Source organism: Pteropus alecto, unplaced genomic scaffold (assembly GCF_000325575.1).
Source record: "Pteropus alecto unplaced genomic scaffold, ASM32557v1 scaffold81, whole genome shotgun sequence".
Lineage (NCBI taxonomy): Eukaryota > Metazoa > Chordata > Mammalia > Chiroptera > Pteropodidae > Pteropus > Pteropus alecto.
The window spans coordinates 7,692,356-7,710,183 of NW_006433378.1; the positions used below are offsets into that span (position 1 = coordinate 7,692,356).

The 17,828-nt window shown below is 34.5% G+C and overlaps 1 protein-coding gene across 3 annotated transcripts in view; it reads right to left on the bottom strand.

Annotated features, from left to right (window-relative positions):
* Positions 1-17,828, bottom strand: part of MME (membrane metalloendopeptidase) — an 85,946-nt gene that overhangs the window by 32,769 nt on the left and 35,349 nt on the right. For all 3 annotated transcript variants that reach the window (XM_015586498.1, XM_025044239.1, XM_006908211.2), the window contains exons 9-16: positions 13,434-13,568; positions 11,372-11,473; positions 9,637-9,773; positions 9,434-9,527; positions 8,169-8,297; positions 7,300-7,398; positions 4,686-4,766; positions 3,303-3,406 (exon numbers count right to left, since the gene is read on the bottom strand). In XM_015586498.1, the coding sequence (XP_015441984.1) occupies positions 3,303-3,406; positions 4,686-4,766; positions 7,300-7,398; positions 8,169-8,297; positions 9,434-9,527; positions 9,637-9,773; positions 11,372-11,473; positions 13,434-13,568 (881 nt within the window). The remainder of the gene's footprint in view (positions 1-3,302; positions 3,407-4,685; positions 4,767-7,299; positions 7,399-8,168; positions 8,298-9,433; positions 9,528-9,636; positions 9,774-11,371; positions 11,474-13,433; positions 13,569-17,828) is intronic.

The following is a 17,828-nucleotide window of genomic DNA, read 5'->3' on the forward strand; positions in this document are numbered from 1 at the left end:
CCCTACAATATAACCCTACTATAATCAGTAGTTTTTCTCATCTCTGTCCCATCAATTGTGGGTGTGGAGACCTATTTCTCCTGAAAAACCTTCAGAGTGAAGACTTGAGTATCTGAAAATATAATTCTCTGAAAGATAATTATAGCTATGTGAACAAAGTAGAAGCAATATATATTATCTGCCTGAACATAGGCAGTGAGGACTTGAACTTGATCCTACACACAAAAAAGGAAAGAAACATAGTGATTTTATTACTGTTAAGCAGATACAAAACAAGTCAGGAACTTTCACTATAAGAAATCTCAATAAAATATGAGAAATTTTTATTATGTTGTGTCCTATAGGGCAAAATCCTAATGATTTGATGCAATCACTATCAAAAGTGCTTCCAATACTTTCCAAGACAAAAAATAAAATTTAAGCCTAAATTGCCAAATGAAAGGCATTATCTTATAAAAAATATTCCACAAAAGTAAATATGAACAAGTATGAGTTGATACAAAATGAACTGCTTTAACTCAAGGGTTCTCACTTGGAGAGGGGGATGGTGGTAGTACTTAAAAAGAATATCAGTAGAGTAAGTCCTCACTTGACGTCATAAATAGGTTCCTGGAACTGTGGCGAAATGACAGAACCAGTTTTACCTTGCCTAATTGATGTAAACAAGAGTTAAAAGTTCCTGCTTAATATAAGCACCTCATCAACATCATAACGAAACAACATTGAACAAAACAACATTATTCAAGGACCTGCTATAACTAGGTCCCCACCCACAGCCAGGTACATCACAATCTAGGGTGGTGAAGTTGGGCAATCAGTACTATTTCTATTGCTTCTCCGATGACCCTAATGTGCAGTCAGAATTTTGGACCCTTGTACTCGGTATGTAGGCATTAGATGGGGAAGGAAGACAAACTAGCCTGGTTTGGCAGAGAAGACCTTAAAAGTTATATTGCACTTATGATTGACTATCAGAAGCTCATGGAAGGGACTCAAAAAGTACTACTGAACTATGCATGCTACTGACCAAATGTTCATTCAAATATTGTATACAAGTTTGGCTTTCAATTATCTACCATAAAGAGAAAAGGGCTCAGAGAAAATCAACACATATGATAAAGGGAATGAAAAGTGCAAACTATATTACAAAATAATTATGGAACTGGTACTACATCAACTTCAAAAGAAAAGATCAAGCAATATTTCAACAACTATTTTTAAAATTATAAAAAAAATTCTGGTGTCATATGAACGCAGATTATGTTAACTATTTTCAGAAAGAATATTTGACAATATTTGTAGATAATTTACATGGTGCTAACAAATATTAAATGCAATTATAAGTATTTTAAAGAAATGAAAATATTCAGACTTCTAAGAAACGTCTCAGATTATAAATTTAACCCTCAGAATATTCTTTTTGATGACTTTGTGGGTTTCTAGAAAAAGGGTTTATTAACCGATTATAATGCCAATCATATGCACCCATTCTCCTTTCTTCTTTCCTAGCTGGGACACTAAACATCCTCTGACATTTGCAGCCCCATTTTTAGTGCCAGACAACACAATATTCGCTCCAGTATAAACCCAGAGGTCAGCAAAAGAAATCAGTCTCTCTTTCAGGGTACCTGTATAAAGACTGAAATGTATCGGTATTTCCATTTAGGAATTTTGTCCAACCCGTACTTGGTGTACTTAGAACAGTCTTAGCATCAAACAGTCCCACTGCACTTTGTACTTTTCTTGGCACAATATTTCCCCACCGGTGGTACAGTTTATTACATTATGTCTTTCCTACTTTCAGGGCCCTGGGCAGGCCACCCCCAAATATTCCACAATGGCAAAATGATTACTTTGAATTAAAGTTACTCAACAAGCAGCTGGTGCAAGAAGGGCACGCTGACCCTCCCTCATCTCCCTGAATGCAGGAAATAATTATCTCCTGTGAAGGATGCCCTCCTTGCTCTAGGAGGCTGAGAGAGACACCATTATCCCTAGAGTTAAGGAATTTAAGGCCAAAAAGCTTGTATAAACAAAACTGATTTCTTTACTAATTTACAATCCAAGTCCCAACTTTGCTTAGATTCTTCCCTAATAAGCACACAAATCTAACTTTCTTCGTCCTATCTATTCTTCACTAATTTATTGTTTCTTTGTCTAAAAAGTATAAAAATCTGGATGATTCATCATTTCTCAGGGTATCATTTATAATCTCCTATGTGCACGTATTAAACTTTTTCTTCTGTTAATCGGGTCATATATCAATGTTATTATTAGTCCAGCCATACAAACTCAGAAAGAGTGAAGCGGGAAACTTCTCCTCCTCCTCCACAATACCTTCTGCTGTGACAATGTTATGTAACACAATCAAAGTTCATCTTTGATTCTCCCAGTACTCCAGGATGCATGAACTTAGTGTTCAAAAATTTTAGTTTAATAAACAAATAAGTGGAAGAATAAATGAATGCTTAAATAAACCAAGCACCTCATTGGCATGTTATTATGTCAGCTACCACACAAATCAAGTTAGCATATTTATTTTTCACTTGCTCACTCATTAATTCAGTTTTAACTGAAAACCTATGTTTTCATCACTCACTGTGGTGGATAGTCAAAAGCAATACACCCTCTTCTCTAGGAGCTGACTGCCTAGTGAGAAGTCAACATAAGCAATTCTAGGGATTTAAGTTCACAAACACATGTGTTGATAAATGTGTTAGATGCCTCCATTTAATTGAAAAATAAACACTAAACTAATAGTTAATGTGAAGTACTAATGCCACCTATAAGCAAAGATTAAGCATTTGAAAGCTACGAATGAGAGTAATTCCTGGTATCTCACATTTGACTACCACTAGGGTGAGAGAAGTGTCATGTGGAGCAATCTAGGAAGGGCAGGGAGGTGTAGAATGACTGACTGATAGAAAACAGGTGGAGTCGTGAGCAGAAGAAAATTCTAAGTATAGCGAGTAAAGCCTCAAAGAAGGCTTGAAGAAGCTATGGGTTACTTAGATTAAGGTGTTCTTGAGGTAAACAGAGGGGACACACAATAAAATGAAAAGAAACTAAAGAAATGAGGTTGTGTGAGGACATACCTTAATAAAAAAATATTAAATTTGGTTAAATCTCTGACCCATCCTTAGTATGATATTCTTAGATGTTCTTAAAAGTACTTTATAGAAGGAGGACAATTATATTTTTTAAAACTAAGTTCTAAGTCAGGCTCTTTCTCTTAATACAACAAGGAAGAGGGGAAAAGGCCCCCTTCTGAATGAACATATTAGAAACGGAAATATACATACTCATCCTTGTCCACCTTTTCTCGAAGCTTCTTTAGTTGTTTATTTTGGCCAAACTTCAAATTTTGAATTATGTTCTCAAAGTATTCATCTTCTTTGTAGTTCAACTATATGACATAAAAGATTTTGGAAAAAATATTAAAACCAATAAAACTTTTGCTAAAAAACAAAGAGAATATTTTCTTAAATTCTATCAATTAATAAAGTCAACAGAGAGCATTAACACTTATCAAAGAATTTAGTTCCAGTCAGTCTAGTTCTATATTACAGGTCACTGCTGGTCTAGCTGAATCACTATTTCAGTCTATTCTTTTGTAATTAATCAAATGAAACCAAGTGTCGGACAAGCCTTACTATATTAATCCTCAAATACCAGGTATGATAATAGAACCTACTATGTTTCTCATATGTACCTACTATGTGCCAGACACTGTTCTAGAAACTTTAAATGTAGATTACACTCTTTTAATAATCATAAAGATGGGCTGTTATCACCATTTAAAAGTTGAGGAAACTGAGGCACAGACAAGTGCACTTGCCCAAGTTACTGGGTAGTGGAGCTGGGATTTGAACCCACACAGTTCAGCTTTGCATCTATGGTCTTAGTGACTAGGCTTCTGCACAAGGGCCCCCAGTAACACGCCGCAGCCAGCTCATTTAAAAGAAATAGTTAAGCTTTTCTACAAATGGAAAAGGAGAAGAGGACACCGTGCCTTGCAAACCCCCACGTTAGACTACTAATCAGCAGATGGGGAATCACTGTCATCCTCACTCTGTGCAAGGGTCACCATGTCATCACCAGAGTCTCAAGTAGTTGCAGTGACCACAAGGTCACCAACAGGGCCATCAGCTGAGTCTGAAAACAGTACCGCAGTGACTTTAACCAAGTCTCTTCTCTTTTCATTGTTACGTTACCAGAGGAGAATAAAATAGTCTCTGATTCTCAAACAACAGATTTTTTGTTTGTTTTTTCAATAAAGAATGCACGACCTGGATTATCCAATGGAGGAATAATTAGAAAGTGGATGGAAACCTGAAGATTTTACTTTTCAAGCCTGCAGAAGATGAGATAAGGGGATGGAGTGCTGCCTGCTGTCTACCACTTTGATGTCCACCCTTGGTACTCTCTAAAGGACACAACGTTTTTCTTACTGCTCTTAAAATGGAATATGTGGAAACCAAAATAATGAAAATCAAATAAAAACCAAGAAAATGAAACAAAAGGCTAAAATAAAACAAACATAGATCTGTCTTTAGTGTTAAAGGCTTTATATAATAAGTCCTATGGTTTTAGTTTATTTCACATAATTTCTAGTATCCCATAGCTAGAAATGATGTTGCACCAGCCCCAAGTGTCATTAGCCCAGCGACTTTATAGAGACTTACCTCGAGGTATTCATCATTCAGTTTTTTATCATTTGAAACAATGTCATCAGGATAGCCAATTCTTTCTTTAATTGCTAAGGCCTATGAAAATTATAATACTGAATGTGAGAATGATTATGTAATTTTCAAATGCAAACGTTATAATTTGCCCACTAATATCAACTGAATAACTTGATCCATACTATTTACAAAGAGTAGCTGACAACATTGAAACAGAGATCTTTGCAGTGGCTTCTTTTCGAGATTCAGAATAAACAAAAAAATTGGTCTGAAATTCAGCTTCTAATGCCCTATTCTCATAGGCTATAGCTTTCCCAAGAAAACCAAAATAAGAGCTGACAAGTCATTGTTTCACGTATATTGTACTTTCACGAACTTTTTCTTCAATTTACAAGAGGTTTAATATTTAAAGCTTCCATTCTAGCAGGTTACAATCATCTTCCACTTTACTGATTTGGCCGAAAAAACACATATAGGCTTACAGGTTTAGTGCTACTATTCTTCCTGAATATTGGTTCTTGAAAGTTTTATGTTCTCCTTCGGTCTCCATAATGGTGTACCTATCTTCTCAAAGTTAAATGAATGACATTAATTAAATGAGTGGAAAACAAGAGTTTTCCTTATTATATCAGCTCATATGTACGACCTGCTTACTGCCATTTCTAATTTTTATGTCTATTTTTAAGTTTACTTATTTTTATTTCATGATTATCACTTGTTTACTATTTGCTATTTCTATTTTTTTGCTTTTTCATTTTTCTCAAAGGTATTTGACTTTTGATTCTACCATATCACATTGCTCTTTAAATTTAAATTTTCATGGGGAATTAAGCCTGCGTCTCTGAGTTATTTGATTTGTCATCAAATGGATGTGGTTTTGTTATAAATATATTTCATAAGCCCAGGATTTCCCAGTGGTTAGGACAGGATATGTATCATGAAGTCAGTTAGTTTGAGCCCATTTTCTTGTAGGTTTCCACACCATTGGCTCATTACAAATCAGCAGCCCCCCTTTCAATGACACTTTATTTTCTAAAAAACATTTCCCCAAAAAGTGTTATAAAGGACACAAATTACGAAAATAAAAGTTATTACATAGAATTTATTGTCAAATATTTTGGGTAAATACTGTGACAAAAATATTAAGTAGGTTTCTTTATTGCAGGACTTCTAAGAGTCAAAATTATAAGCGTCCAAGAGGAGGAATTAATTTGTCCATTTATTCATTCAATATATGCTCAAGGGTCTACGATGAGCCAGGTACTGTGTAAGGGGCTGAGGATACAATGCCAGGCAAATTTCTGCCACCAGATTGCTTACCATAAAGATCAATGATTGGCAAGGAAATGAGAATTAACTCTCAAGTGTGACGTATAGTGCCATAAAATCATGCCCCAGGAGCATGTAACCTAGATTAGTGCGGGATCAGGGAAGCCTTCTTACAGCAAGTGTTTCCTAAATTCTTGTTGCCATGGGACTCTCTTTTGTGGAACAACTTGGCAGGTCCAGTGTTCTGTGACACCACCTTGGGAAATGATGATCTAGAACACTCCAATTGGCTATATCAAACAGACCCATGTCTTGAATAGCTAGCCATAAAAGGAGCAAATCCAGCCAGAATTTCTGAGGACTTAAGCAGAGTGATGAAAAGGTAGCTATACTGGGGGGCCTAAATTCTAGACCTAACCTACCCAGAGCTCTGTGAGAGCTGAAAAAGATAGTTCCTCCATGTGGTTTAATCCTGAAACAGATCCAAACTACAGCTTGATTCTCTCATGATAATAGGTTTTGAACTCCTTCTTTATCAGTTCAAAGAATACTCTGTTCTTTCTGCAACCCTAACTATAGAGGAATAATCGGGTTGCATGTGAATATTGCTCGTAAAGCACGTACAGTTTTCACTGGACATGTTGTTCCTTCTAGTTTTATATAGTTATCGAGACAAATGAGCATAGTAAACTTAAACATAACATTTCCTTAGAAATCTCACCTTTATTCTTATGTGAGATATTAGAAGTCTCAATAGAAGGTGTACAATGGGTGCAGATAGGAATAATTACAAGAAGGCTCCTTCAATATCCCTCTAATTAGAGCACCTTATAATACTCAAATAACACACTCCCTAATATTTGCTTGAATAGAAATGCAGTATTTTTTTCTCTCTAGGTGATATAGAAAAAGCTAAATGGGCATGTTTAAAAATATTTAGCTAGAAATTTGTGTTAAAAATTGAGGGCAAATTTTTAGACATTGGTAGAGCCCTTTCAGGTATCTTTCATAAAAGGAGGAAAAATATGAACTGCTGATAGTATCTTTTCATTCTTTCCTGTTCACATCAGATTTTCCTCGTTTTCTGAAATCTTCCATAAAAAAAGGAAAGTTGAAGCTTTTTCAGAGTTTTGAACTGAACATGACAAGTAGGAGCTGATTGCAAAGAGATAATAGAAGATGAAAATTATATAAAAAAAAATTGAAAAATGTTCCTGGAAACATAACATCTTGAAAGAGCTTTTATTTTATGGAATTCTTGATTATATTTTTTCCAAACTTTCTTAAAAGTTACTATTTCCTTATGAAATTATTCTTTGATAGGTAGCCCTGTCTTGCTTTTTACCTTTTCTTCAGCTCTCTTTTTTGTTTCAGAATCCATCCACGTGAGGTCATCTAAAGTCTGAATAAAGACTTCCCGGATCTGTGCGATCAAATCCTCAACCTCAAACCAATAGAAGACAAATTTGGGCCATTAATTAATTTTTTTTTTTTTTTTTTGTAAAACACATTTTTAAAAAATAGAGCTATAAACTATCTTTATGTGACTCAATAATATGTTAATAAACATAAATTTATACACGAACTGTGACCTTGACAAATGAATATATGTGGGTAATTATATTTTTAAACCAATATTGCTACTATCAACACTAATGGTTAAATGAGTCTTAATATATACTTTTAAAAATCATGCTTAGATCGTAATAGTTTCCATTATCATAAAAGAAAAACTAACATAAAATATTAGCTGTCATTACCTTTTGTAGTTTGTTTAAACATTAAGTAGCATTTTAATAGATTATTTCACCATATCTTTAAATTCCATTGTTTTCATTTCAGTAACAATGAAAAATAGAATACATTTCTTACAGAAATAAATCCGGGTTTACTTTCTAGGTTTTTAAGAAAACACTAATTCTTAGTCAATTCTGCGAATAGGAGAATTTATAAATGACTATGTCAAAAGAACATGTGACTAGGTACTCTGAATCTACTGCTTCTGGAAAATGGACAGTTGGTTTTAAACTAAACAATATTAGGATCAGAAACATAAGCAGACCCTTGGGGGAGGGAAGATGAAGTTTACTGGGAAATAATGGCAAACTGTCATTCAAAGATTCTGTCAATTAATAAAATTTTAGCCAAATTATAGATTATTGTAACTGTCCATCAATACGAATAACTGATAGTGTACTGTGCTGAAAACATTACCACATGTTTACTCTCTCCAGCAAATGCTGCTTCTACATAAAGCCTTCCCACGGCATTTTCCATGTTCCCATTGACATAGTTTGCACAACGTCTCCAAGTCGCGGTTTCTGATGTTGTGCCATAAAGGGCCTATGGGAGAGAAAAAGGAAATGGCGTGAGATCAGAAGAGAGCTGCAGCATGGTAAGAGCACAAATTTCACAGGACTCTATTCTTTACGTCTCCTAAGTTTTTGCAATATTCATTGCTTCTCCTCACAAGGCACGTTGTCCTTGCCTATGATAAAATGTAATCCAATCCAATTGTTTCTTTATATATGATCTGAAAACAAGGTATATTTTCACTACCTGTCCCAGTAGAACTTCTAGCTGTTACAAGTTAAGAACCTTTTAGACAGCTTTAGAAAACAACAACAACAAAACCCCAAAACAAACAAAAAAATAACACTGTTACCACTGCAGTAACCTAAATGTGAAGAAATGTTCAATAAACGTAACAGGGGAGAAATCTGGCATACGAGAAAACATATTCCTGTTTTTTTTAATGTTTTAGCTGAACTTCCAGTACCTAGAAGAACTATATGTATATAAATTTAAGTACTAACAAGGGGACTAACTTAGGTAAGGGAAATTTAGCAAAACACCATTTTTACATTCTTTAATTTTAAAAATGTGTCTACATTTTCTTTTAAAGGGTAAAAAGAAATTCAATCAATCTGAGTTATTTCCTTTCCATGACACCAAATATATTTGCCAGAATTTATCCTTTCTCAATCCCTTTTGCTCTTTCCCCTCACAACAGAATTAGATGATGAGTGTTTAAATGTAGGTACAGCCTAATAAAAGGCATTAAGCTTGTCTCCAGGTAGCTGTGTTCTCAGTGGCTGTCCACATCAGTGTAGTCCATCTGTGTGTATGTCTAGTGTGCTATGAGCATCTGAAAAATCAAGTTAATTGAGATAGCCCTTCAATTATTTTTAACAGCAAAAAACCAAGCCAGTATCTTTTATGAGCTGCTCACACAACCAAATGCATATACTTCCAGGGTATTTCAATCATGATGCCACAGTAGACAATCACAGGATGGCAAAGCCCATGAAAACTGGCTTTTTCTAGGCATCATAGCCTATAGCATGGGCAAAATAATCAACATTTGACATTTTGTCTTTTGGCAAAGTTCACCACATTTAAGCAGTGTACATGGCACCTTCATAACCATGTATCTCTTTATGCTTTAAGTCTTAAGAAAAGAGAGATTGTTTCTTCACCTTGCGGAAAGCATTTCTGGACTCCTTGTAGGTTCTGCTGAGGCTGCTTACAAGATCCATTATGAACCGCCAGGACATTAAATTTTGAAGATCTCTGTATAAAAAAACCCACCACCCAGCAACAGAAAAGATGAGGCTGCAAAGCTTCTAAAGACTGATATTAAATGTAAACTCTGAGGACATGGGCACTCTGACATACCTACCTGGCAGAATATTTTGTAAGAATGAGCTTAATTTTGGTTAAATATTCTGGAGCATAAACAACCACATCTTCCTCATTTGTAATATTAATATTCACAGTTGACATAATTTCATTTGTGAAATTTGACCAGCTGAATGACTGGAAAAGAGCAGGCACAAAACATTCAGTAATTATGGATTTCTCTTCCCGATTCCAACACTTAATTATGGTTATGGGGTCAGACATGCTTAGGGTGTCAGTTGCATCACAATATAATTATTACAATCATCAGTTTGATAATTGTTTGAGATTTTCCCTCAATTGTTTCAACTAGTTTTAAATAAAAATTAGTTTTGCAGTATGATTATTTTGATAGAAGAATTAAACCAACCACTTCAGAACAAAAGCAAAACCTATAAGCATAGAGAATATACAGCTAGAAATTAGGCTCAATGTTATTTTCTTGGTCTAACCAATATTTAAAAAAGAAACGTTTAGCTTTAAAAATAAAATTTCCTTGATTTATGCAAAAATTTAAGTGAGCATAAAGTGTTTATCTTTTAAAAGTCAATATTAATGAACAATTAATTCAAATACAGTAATACATCTCAGTAGATATTCTGCTGTAATGAAACCATACTATAGTTAAAGCAGAGGTACAGTTATGTTATAGATACACCACAGATGGTTCAATGAAGCCAAACAAAACACATTTCAAACTATAAGTAATGGGTCTATAGCCATGAAGTTTTTATAGTCAGAGCTAGGTTTGGAGTTGCCAAAAGATGGAATCTTGTCTATTATATTTTAAATGGGAATTGTGGCTATTCAACCACCAGTGAATAGTCATAAAAATCTTTCTGAAATGCCACACTTCAGTGTTTGAGAATGTTTAAGATTATCAATATTTTAGGCTCTATGATTACATATATATCACTTACTAAGTATGAAGTGATATGTAAGTTTCTTGATTTTCTTTGGTGGTCTGGACAATTCTTGCAAACATATTTATTAAGCACTTATTATATTAAAAATGCTATGAGAAATTCTTAACTCAATAGGTTATGCTTTTTAAAAGTTCTTGCTTATTAGTGCCAAAGAGAATCCATCACTGAATGTGGTAGTATGTAGATTTTCCCATGCATGTTGTTTTATTTCCGAATTGTGTGCATCAACTATTACACAAGTATACGTGAACAGCCCCCCAAAGAGATAATTATATACTAGCTAATGAATTACAGCTAAGCAAAAAGATGTCAATAGCTGTTTATAAATGAAATTGATGAGACAGGTTTTTCTTATTTCCTGTGTTCTATTTCTCCATCACTGCTCTGAACACCTCCATAGAAAGCCTTGATGAGAACACAGCAAGTTCTACGAACAAATTATCCTTTAGAATTTTAAAGAATTTTATTACTTGATTGTTCAAGTCCGATGGCTATAAAATAGTCTTTCAAAAGAATTTTCAGTTTTAATGTTTTCCAAAATTCCTTTTCTATGATGGTTCCCACAAATATTGAATAGCTCCCTTGAAAAGACTTTTACCTTTGAGGTTCCTTCCAACTAAATATAAGTATAATAATTTCAAATATTTTTTTCCAGGTCTTGTCATGAAGTCAAATGGTTGATGTCATCTAAGTTCATTTGATGTTCAATTTATTTCAATAAATAAATCATTAAATTTTAAAAAACTGCATCTCAATGTAGTAATTTTTAGAAATGGCTCAATAAGAGAATAAATAAAGCTTGCTGCTTACCTTCCCATTGATCTCTAGTGAAAAGTTTCTTTGGACTTCAGCTAATGTCATTTTCTTATAAAGAAGCACTGGATCATTTCGATCTTCAGGTTTATCGGTAGCCTGTGGATTTAATTTTTGATCATAATTTTAGAACTGAGAATTCTTTAGAAAAATATAACTATATTTAAGGAAAAAATATAGGATAGGTACAATATAATTTTATTTAAGTTCTACTCTGTGCTTATTTTGTAATTTATTTTGTCATATCAAAAAGAAAAGTGATATTGAAGAGACTTTAAGTATGTTCAGTACTAATTATCAAGATTTGGCTGCGGTGTAGAGTACAAAATTAAAAAAAAAAAATCTTTTTATATTTGAGAACTGCCAAACCACATTAGTGATATTTGCAGGCTCCTTCTTTCTATGGCTAATGGCCAGCTCATCTGTGTCATAATAACTTTTTTGAATATAGACATTTCCAATTTATCATTCAAATACTTTGTCTCCCACCCCCACCACTACTATTTGGTGTCTCAGTTAAAATCCAGACAGAGAAAAAAATAAACCCACAATGGGTTCTGCAAGAATTTAAAGCAAGTAAGACAGAGAAAATTTTTAGTACATAGCACAGGTAAATTGTGTGTTATCTGAGGAGAGTGTTAGCCACCTTCTAATTTTGTGACTGCCTAACCAGTTTAGTGCTCTATATTCAATAGCATCCGGTTTTATTTTTTTCACTGAATCAAAAAAGACAACTGCAATAGCAACCCCCAGCTAGTGGTTGAAACGAGCAAAAGCAATTTTAAGTGAGAAGAGACAGAAGGTAAAAGTTTAAAATGGGAATTATTTCTCAGTGACAATGGCTCCAATTTCCCCGTTAGGTCACTTATTTATTCATTTATTTAAAAGATTACTTATTGAACATCTCCTGCATGCAATAATAAGCTGGACACTGTTAGAGATACATAGGTGATTCACAGATGACTAAGGTACCACAGCAGTGTCAGAGTCTAAGAGAAAGGAGAAAATATAGACACAAATAATTCTAAGGTAAGATACAACTACCCACATAGCTGAAGCAGATCAAAGGAGAATATAGTCTGGGAAGGTGCTAGTAGTAAAAACCTGAGCAATAAAATGTTCTCCTCTAATAACTATTTTCAACACAGAACCACATGTAACCCATCAAACTGCCATTCATCCAGCAGCAGCTCCAAGCAAAGTCTTGCTGTGATTGGAGATTTTTGTTCTCATGTAGCTCCAGGAAAGCTAAAACTGCCCCCTAAGATCTTCAGATTTTCAAAGATTCCGATGACAGTGGCAAGCAGATGGGGATTTAGGAGTGCAGGTTGTTGTCTGCAATGTCAGAGAGATCTCTGTGGCTTCTAGACTGAAACCGACCAGAGCTTCAGTGAATAACCTGGATGCTGCTTCAAACAGAGTTCACTGGCTTGAGACTGTAGACCCAGTAAGTAAGACAAGAAAGTGCCAACTCAGAATCCAAGGGCTCATCTGCAACCATTGGAAATTCATGAATATACTCCTTGGGCTTTGCTGATAAACTCTTCTTGTAGGATCTCTCCTGAGCTGAGCAGCCTGACAGTCTGAGCTAAGTGACATCGCATAGTCATGTGGCCATGTTCAGGGGCTAATATTTCTAAGCAAAGGGATAAAGACAATCTTTGTGATCACTATAAACTTTTAAAAAAGTAAAACTGTAAGTATCAAGACTAAAACAGCTTTACTGAACAGTTAGCAATCAAATGTGCCGAGTCTCAAGGACATCTCAACGACAGTTGACTGTAAATGGAATTTTGATGTAATCCACTTACAATAGGTAATTAAGTATATCTAGTTTAATATTTGTCAAACTTAGTATGTCTTCTGGATGTTAGAAACCCAGTTTACCATAAAATTCTACAGTTTCAAAGGTCCTCGTAAAGTCAATGATCCATTACTGAGCTATGCATTTTTATCTCTTGGTTAAGGAGTTGTACCTTTTACCCTTAAAATATGATAGAGAGAAGAAAGAAAAAAAGTGGTTAACATTATTCAGTGTATCATAGGTAATGTGTTTTACATTGGCAATTTCTTTTTCCAATTCCATAACTTTATTCATTTCCAAAGAAATCTGGTTTTCATCTATAGGCAGTCCTCTTTCCTGACGAATCAATTTGGCCACAGAAATCATGAAATTCACATAGGCTGTACAAGCCTGTAAGAAATAAATAACAATAAATTACTGGTGAACCTTCTAAATACTCTTCACAGTACTTTAAGTTAAAAATTTATTTTCAATTCAATATTAATTTTTGGTAACAGATAAAACAGTAAAATAAAAACCCTTTTCTAAATCCTAAAAGAAATGACCTGCACAGATTCTTAAAAGGTCAACATGTCTTTGAATAAGAACAAAACAATAAAGTACAGCTTTAAAAGTACTGGGTAATTTATATCTGCGGTTATGGAGATTTTGCAATTTTCAGTTTTTAGTACTAAGTAATTCATAACTGGTTATGGAGATTTTGTAATTTTCAGTTTTTAATCAAGTTACTTTAAGTTGCCTTAACAAGAATGCAGTTGCAAAACACGTGATCAGCAATAACCTAATATTTTTTCTTAAATACTAATATATTCCTTTACCAAATTTCTTTTTCTTAGGTTCTCCTGCTTATACATATATTTTTTCGCCTATTCATAAAGAAGTGGCCACAAACTCATAGAAATTTATCAGAATATCTTCATATCTGTCTCTTCTGGTCATGCAGTTGTTTTGTTTTTTAAATGAGTCTGTGTTCTCATGAGCTCCTCTAATACAAACAGGTAGGTGTCAGTTAATTCCACAGTTGGGTCCCATTAATATAAAATTTCTCTCTAAGATACCATATTTGGATATCAGCTTTTTCTAAGAACCCAAATTCAAATTGTTTTCATTTTATCTTCACATACATTTTAACTTTCTGAAGGTATGCTATAAACTAGTTACATTATGGACCTTTTACAGAATATACAAATGCCTTATTCAAGTTCAGAGTGGCATCAACTCCAGGAGATTGAGTGCTAATTTCATAAATCTCAACCCATTGCCATTTAGCCATTATTATCTATCAACAGTTAAAATAAATTATGATCCCACCTCATTAAAATTCACTCAAAACTTAAGCTCCCAACACCAGCTTAACAATAAACAATCATAATTTGGAAAGTCATGCCAAACAAATTTGGGATAGATGGGCACTTCTGTGCTTCTAAGACTTGTTCACAGGGAAATACAAAGGAAGGCAAACAAAGACTCATGGACATGAACAATAGACTAGTGGTTACCAGAGGGTACATGGGGTAAAAGGGGTCAAATATATGGTGACAGAAAGAAATCTAACTATAAGTTGTGAACACACAATGCAATAAAAATAATAATAGTGAAAAAATAAATACAAAGGAAGGCTATACAGTGCTTAACACTTTCACAATTTCAAGAGTGTGACATCACTGCTAATCAATTACCAGTGATAGGGGGCCATTTACATTTACTGCAAGTGCAAAGACACATCTGAATTTATGGCGACTCATTAAAAGGATCAAACATAAAACTAATAAGGAGATGGAAGTATTTTATCTAGCAAGAATCTAAGCAAAATGTACAGCGTTATTATCAATTTGAAAGTCAAGAGGACAGCTTTAAGTAGGGTTTAGATATTGGCATTCCGTGACCTTTACTAAATGCTAAGTAAACAGTTGCCTGGGGAGAAGGCTCTCTCTTTCATGGATACCCAGCGATGCTGGGGCTGTCTGGCTAGCATCTCTATCTATGAATCTGCTACTCAACAGAACAAACTACTTTTTAGCGGGAGTCTGTATTAAAAATCTAATCACTAAGGTAACAGGATAATGGAATGCTTTTAGATGTATTCTTGTCAACTCCATTCTTTTCCTTTCAAAGGTAATCAGAAATCTTGTTTCACTTTGAAGTAAACAAATATGTCTGAGTTCATACCTTATGAGACTAACAGTTGTAAAAAATAAGCATGTAATGTTTTTGAATTAACTGTATTTCAAATCACATAAATTCATCTGCATTCAACAAGGAATTACTACTGACTATGAAGGAAATGGTAATTTGAATTTTCCAATATTAACTTATTAAGATTTTTTTTAACATCGTAAGATGCTTTTTTTGTTAGTCAGGTGAGAAAACAGTAACAAGAATGCTCTCTCGCACTTTGTTGATTCAGTAAACTGGTTCCACTCCAGTATTTTCATCTTTATAGATAAATCTAAAGCCTATGGAACTTGGCATGAGCCAAGAATGAATGACACTTCTAGTTTGCTGAGCTGGTCAAGTTTCCCAGAAAACTGGAAGCACTAGCTTCTGGGATGCTTAAATGTTTAATACAGCCACATGGAACACACTACTTCCTTTAATGAGCTCCATTACCTGGCAACTATGCTAACATGACAGGTTAAAACATGTGTCTGAGCATCCTGATTACCTTTTCCAGTATCCGCATTTATATCGTAGCTGTCAGAACCCAGGCTTACTGATGCTGTTCAATCCTTTCTACAAGACATGATTCTACTTTGAGGTTTTACTTTTCTTCCTTGAGATACTTCTAGATATGTAAAATGCCACCTTATGGTAACTGTCATGTTTTGGGGGAAAAGGTAATCAACACATATTTTAACATTTGAACAAAAGCTGATATTTGTTGGAGTTACCAAAGAGGAAGAGAGCAATTTCATTTGACTATCGTCCTTCAAATTTTAGTATCTTTGTTAACGAGTGACAGCAAGACCTAGGGAAGAACTGATAGCTTGGCAGTCAGAATGGCTAATATTTGTGTACCTTAGTGTGCCAACAACCTGTCGATCAAGAGTTTCACTTCCAAAGATTCTATTCTGGGACACCTAGTTCTTAACAATTTTCTGCCTTCCCCTTTTTTGGGGAAGAAAACTGACATAATATGAAGCATGAAGTGACTGAGAAATCATGGAACTATACTATTCCTAGCCACTGATGCTGGGGGATATTCAATAGTATTACACAGAAAGTTTTCTGGAGGAATGCGCAGAAGACATTAAGAAAGGAAGATATGTTTCCTGTCAAAAATGCTTGGAATTTTTTCCCACTTTAAACAGTATGTCAGGGAGCAGGCAGCTGCCAGCACAGAGAGACCTGAGCAGGGGAAACACTGGACACAAGAGGATCCACTGTGGACCAGCATGGAGACTGTCTGGAGCATTCACCAGGTTATATGGAGGAGAACCTGCAGATTCATATGAGCATTTATTGTGTAACTTCTAAGGTTTGTTGCATGTTTAGGAAGCTGCATGTAGTTCTTTTTACAAACTTGGTTCAGTCAATCTCAAAACAATTCTCTTATCATAGTTACTAAGTCCCAAGTTAAAAAGCTCCTTTATGTTTTGTTAAATACAGATACCTGGACTGTGTGAACCCTCCTCACTATTAGTCACCTGGTACCCAGAAAGGACAAAATGAGGTCAGCAGTTTCCCTTGCAAGATCTATTTTAACAAGTCAACTAAGCAGTAGTCAGAGTGATCTTTTTAAAAAGCAAATATAATTACATCTAAATTATCCACCCACCCCAGTCATTCACTTTATATCATAGACCCTGTTTTAGTTCCTTTATAACACTGCTCTCTCTATTTATATTATTTCCTGAAATAATTTACTTGTTTCTTTATTGTCTATCTCCTCCCATTATAATATGCGTTTCATGTGAAAAAAGACACTTTCTGCCTTGTTTCCTTGGTAACCCTACTGCATAGGAAACTATCTGTCACATAGTAGCAACTCAATGAATATCTGTGTCTCGGCTTGTGTTTCTGGTAAGTGGGCAGACAAAGTCCTCTCTAGGTTTAGCTCCGTTCCAGCTTGTACCTACTCATCTGCAGGACTGCGACTTCAGCTGTGTATGGTATTTTGACATCAGGAAAGTTAAAATACAGAAAACAAAATGTATATTTTTAGGATTGGAAAAATGTGGTACACTTTATAGGACACAATCTTAAATATGAAAACATCCCAGTTGAAGATGATGAAAATGTAGTAGAATGAGCCAAAATTCCTCAATCATCCTCAACTCTGCAATAGGAAGCAGCTGGAGAGCTTGTAAAGCCAATAGTTGCAACCCACACAGTAACTAGAATATAATAAACTCAAGTATCTCACATTTATTTGATTGTGGCCTTTTATAATACATCTTTTTCTTCATTTCAATACCATGTAGCCACTCAAAAAGATACTTTATAGTAAATTTATTCCATGTTTTTTGAACTTAATTATGCAAAATAAATGCTTAGTATAAAAATATTTAGTTAATAATTTTAACTAGGGAGTAATTTCAGCCACACCACTATACTGTGACCCATTAGCTCATCGAAGGTAAACTTAGCTTACTTCTGAGCTACAAAATAATTATGAAGAAAACATTTATAGAACCAACACCTTCCCCA